Source organism: Taudactylus pleione, unplaced genomic scaffold (assembly GCF_031769625.1).
Source record: "Taudactylus pleione unplaced genomic scaffold, aTauple2 ptg000012l, whole genome shotgun sequence".
Taxonomy (NCBI): Eukaryota; Metazoa; Chordata; class Amphibia; order Anura; family Myobatrachidae; genus Taudactylus; species Taudactylus pleione.
Genome location: NW_028284415.1, coordinates 22,604,805 through 22,609,443, shown reverse-complemented (window position 1 = coordinate 22,609,443; position 4,639 = coordinate 22,604,805). Strand labels below are relative to the sequence as shown.

Genomic DNA, 4,639 nt, shown 5'->3' with positions numbered 1-4,639 from the left:
GGGTCGCCATTCTTATTAGGGGGAGCCTCTTCACACTAGATTCTGTTCAGGAGCTCGTCTGCGGCAGATTGCTTATCGTAGACGGCTCCTGGGCAGGTGAGCCTATTAGGCTAATCTGTGTGTATGCACCCCCTGGTAAGAACGAGCGTTTGGAGCTTTTCCAGACCCTGCGGCTGCAGCTCGCAACCACTAGGGCAGTAGTGATGGCCGGAGATTTCAACTGCCCCATGGAAGAGGATGGACGCAGCACCTGCAACACTGCTAAGCTTGATTTGACATCTAAACTGCTCATAGAAATGGTAACCGAAGCTTCTCTGCGGGATGCTGTGGGCTCCATGGGGGCTGGCTCCGTGAATTACACGTGGAGCCGCCCCGATGGCTCGGTGCATTCCCGCATTGACTTTGTGTTTACCTCTAGAGCAGTGAAGCAGAACAGGCATGCTATGGTTCCCTGCTTCTTCTCTGACCACAGAGCCATTCTCTTCCAAGGAGACCTGGGCAATGGTTTTCCTCCTGGCCCAGGCTCCTGGAAGTTGAACTGTGCTCTGCTGGAAAGGGAGGAGGTGCTGGCCGAGCTGAAGGATGCCTACATCACATGGAAGAATGATAAATGCTATTTTGAATGCATGAGTGATTGGTGGGAATATGTTAAGGCTAACATTCGCAGTTTCTTTCAGGTCAAAGGAAGACAACAGGCGTGCGACCGAAAGAGGAACTTCAAGGGACTGCAGAGACAACTGCAGTCCCTGCAGGACCTCCAACGGTGCGGCTGGGACGTGAGAGATGATCTGGAGGAGACCAAAAAGAGCCTGAAAGGGCACTTCGAGGAGGAATCCAGACGCATCGTCTTCCGTTCCAAGGTGGAGAACCTGGAGAAGGGTGAGAAATGTAACTCTTTCTTTTTCAGGAAACTCCACTCTGGCCACACGCCCCTGACTGAGCTGCGAGATGAGACCGGTATTCCCAGGCAGGGGAAGGAGGGCGTCATGAAGGTCATCACGGACTACTATGGCGACCTCTACTCCCCAAAGACGACGGACAGTACTGTGGCTGATGAGTTCCTGTCAGGTATCACTAACACTATTGATCCTGCAGGTAAAGCAGCCATGGATGCTCCCTTGGTGTTGGAGGAGTTGCACTCTGCCGCTAAATCCTTTAGGCAGGGCAGGACCCCGGGCAGTGATGGTCTCCCAGCAGAGCTCTATGTAGCGCTGTGGGACCTCATTGGCCCGGACCTGCTCGAGCTGTACAAGGAGATGGTGGTGGAGGGCAAAATGCCTCCTTCACTGAGGGAGGGACTGATCACGATCTTGTATAAGCGTAAGGGGGAGAGATGTGAGCTGAAAAATTGGAGGCCCATCTCTCTCCTGAACGTGGACTACAAGATCCTGGCCAAGGTACTTGCCAACAGGCTGAAGGCTGTCATCGGACAGATCATTCACCCGGACCAGACCTGCGGCATTCCTGGCCGCAGGATTGCAGATAGCCTTGCCCTCCTCAGAGACACGGTCCATTACATCAAGGACCGGAACGTGCATGCGGCTCTGGTCAGCCTTGACCAGGAGAAGGCCTTTGACCGTGTCTCACATGAGTTGATGGGTAGGGTCCTGCAGAGGTTTGGGCTTGGTGAAATGTTTTGCACGTATGTTAACCTGATGTACCTTGATATTCACAGCTCGGTGTTGGTGAACGGCTGGAAGACTGACCCCTTTCCTATTCTATCTGGGGTCAGACAAGGCTGCCCTCTTTCACCTCTTCTTTTTGTTTGTGTTATAGAGCTCCTGGCTGTATGCATCAGACGGAAACCAGAGATCAGAGGGGTCATCGCACCGGGTCCAGACCGTAGAGAGGCCAAGTGCTCGCTGTACATGGACGACGTCACTGTCTTCTGCGCTGACCAGAGTTCGGTGACAGCACTCGTCCAGACCTGCGAGAGCTTCGGCCGAGCTTCAGGGGCAAAAGTCAACTGCGGGAAGTCAGAGGCTATGCTGTTCGGGCAGTGGCACCTGTCATCCTCCGCTCCATTCCCCTTTGCTGTCAAGCCGGACTTCATCAAAATTCTGGGAGTCTGGCTTGGTGGTGAAGGTGCGGCCCTGAAGTGCTGGGACGAAAGACTTGCCACTGTAAGGCAAAAAATTGGACTGTGGAGCCTCAGAGACCTTACCATCGAAGGAAAAGCACTTGTACTGCGCAACGAGATCCTTCCCGTTCTGCAGTACACAGCGCAGGCCTGGCCACCTCTGGTCACGGTCTGCAGGGCCATCACAAGGGCAGTGTTTCACTTCATCTGGGGCTCCAAGATGGACAGAGTAAAGCGGACAGTTATGTACAAGGAGCCCCTCAAAGGTGGAAAGGGAATACCAGATATCCCCACCATGCTGCGAGCCTTCTTTGTTTGCAACTGTATCCGCAGGACTTTGTGTGAGACTGATAATGACTCTGCAGGAAACTCCATGTCTCGCTTTTTCCTCCTACCCCTTTGGAGGGCCCTAGGCTGGGCTAAGTGGGACAGCTCCATCCCTTACAACTGGAACACTCCCTGGTTCTACCTGGACGTGTCCAAGTTTGTGAGGGAGCACCAACTGGAGGGAGTTAAACCTGACTTGTGGAAACCAAAGACTATCCACAAGCTCATCAGAGCAAAAGACGTCATGGAGCCTATTCCAGGGCTCCCTTCAGCAACTGCCAAGCAGGTATGGGACAATGTGGCCTCCAAAAGGCTCACAAATAGACACAAGGACATGTCATGGATGGCAATCCAAGGGGGTCTGCCCCTAAGGACATTCATGCACTCCCGTAACCTGTGCAGGTACAGACATTGCCCCTGGTGCATCTCTCACGAGGAAACAGCTATGCACTTGTTTTGGGACTGTACTTATGCACAGTTGTTGTTAGATGCCCTGGAAAATGAACTCAAAGACTGTGTGCCAAGGAGCAACCTTTCGTACCACTCGGTACTTTACGGACTGTTTCCTGGCACCCACACCTATGGGGCAATCCAGGAGGCCTGGCGCCTTATGAACTGTGTTAAGGACGCTTTGTGGCTTGCCAGGAATCGCCTCATTCTGCGGAGGGAGAGGATGTCTATCCAGGACTGTCGCAGGCTGATTCACAGCCTGCTAAGAGACTATTCCATCATGGACAGCCCTGAGGAAGAAGAGGACTAAACCCCCCTTCTTCTGCCCCCTCCCCCCATGCTTGATTGTCCAACAAGGACTGGGACAGTGGCCCCTTCCCCCATTTTTCACAGAGACTGATGTTTTGTTGATATGTCTTTCTATTTATTTACCCTTCCCATATATGTGTCTGTCTTTCAATAAAAACTTCAGTTCTGTGATTCCCCCCTCCCTTCCCCTCTACCCTCCACACCCATAGACCTTGTTGATTGTTGTTTTTGTTTAAGTAGTGAATGAATAATGCAAAGTATTATGTATAGTATAGGATGTCTTGTGCTATATGTTTTGCAATGCATTATATTGTATGTTTGATTATGTTTGATAGTGTATTGGGTTTAGGCTGTGCTGCGACACAGTACACTTGTATGTGTGATTTATGTATGTTTTTTGCCATCTTTATGTTAATAAAGAATGCTTTTTTCAATCAAAAATCTGTTCTTATCAGTGCTGACTGACTGGACTGTGACTACACTCGGGCTCCAGAGGACCTGCTGCCGCATTTTTTCTGGACCTGCACCGGCCGAGGAAGCTGAAAGAGGACTGCTGAGAGGAAGAAGGATTCGACTTGCCGAGGGTTAGACTTGCTGCTCTGCCCTCTGAAGAAGCGACTGCCAAGCTCCGACCAGCGTCCCCCAGACTGCCGACTGCGACGAGGAAGGACTACAAGTAGCAGAGGGTCAGACTTGTTTGCTCTGCCCTCTGTGAAACCGACCTCCGACCAGCGACGACCAGACCCTGCGACGAGGAAGGACTTCGACCAGCATTGGGCTAGACTTGTTTGCTCTGCCCTCTGCGAAGCCGTCCCCCGACCTCCGACCAGCGGCGACCAGACCCTGCGACCGCGACGAGGAAGGACTTCGACTGGCATTGGGTTAGACTTGTTTGCTCTGCCCTCTGCGAAAGCGACTTCCGACCTCCGACCGCCGCAGACCCTTCTCCAGCCCAACTTCGACCCCGGGCAAGAAGCAGGAGAGATGGCCTCAGCTGCCCCCACCCCGGTGCCAGCCTCAGCCTCCGCTCCAGCCACCTCTGCCAGGAAGAAGGCGGCAAAGAAGGGACCGAAGCCGGCCGAAGCTCTGCCCGACCAGGTCCCATCCACCTCCACCGCCCCTCCAGCAACAGCCACCGAGAAGCCCAGCCAGACCCAGCCCAAGGGTACCCCAGCCTTGGAGCCCTGGATGAGGCAGACCGTCGTGATGAAGCTGAAGGAGGTGGAAGGAAAGATGCCGGACATGACGACGGAGACCTTCGGCAAGAAGATGGTCCTTGAGCAGGGGTTCTCGACTGCTGAAACCCTCAGCATACAGAACTATCTCAAGGGGATCTTTTATGTGACCTTTGCCTCCATTGCAATCTGCAAGAGGTACTGGGAAGCGGTGAAAGCGGCGAGGCCTGAATCCCCTTTCTCTCGCTTTGTGGGCAATTGCCCTATTCAAAGAGAGGAGAGGCGGGTGACGGTTTCA

The 4,639-nt window shown here is 53.3% G+C and overlaps 1 protein-coding gene across 1 annotated transcript; it reads left to right on the top strand.

Moving 5' to 3' along the window:
* Positions 1-203: 203 nt before the first annotated feature.
* Positions 204-3,167, top strand: LOC148542581 (uncharacterized). Its single transcript, XM_088468495.1, has 2 exons — positions 204-1,068; positions 1,777-3,167. The coding sequence occupies exons 1-2, from the start codon at positions 204-206 to the stop codon at positions 3,165-3,167; spliced, it is 2,256 nt and encodes a 751-aa protein (XP_088324621.1).
* The last annotated feature ends 1,472 nt before the right edge of the window (positions 3,168-4,639 follow it).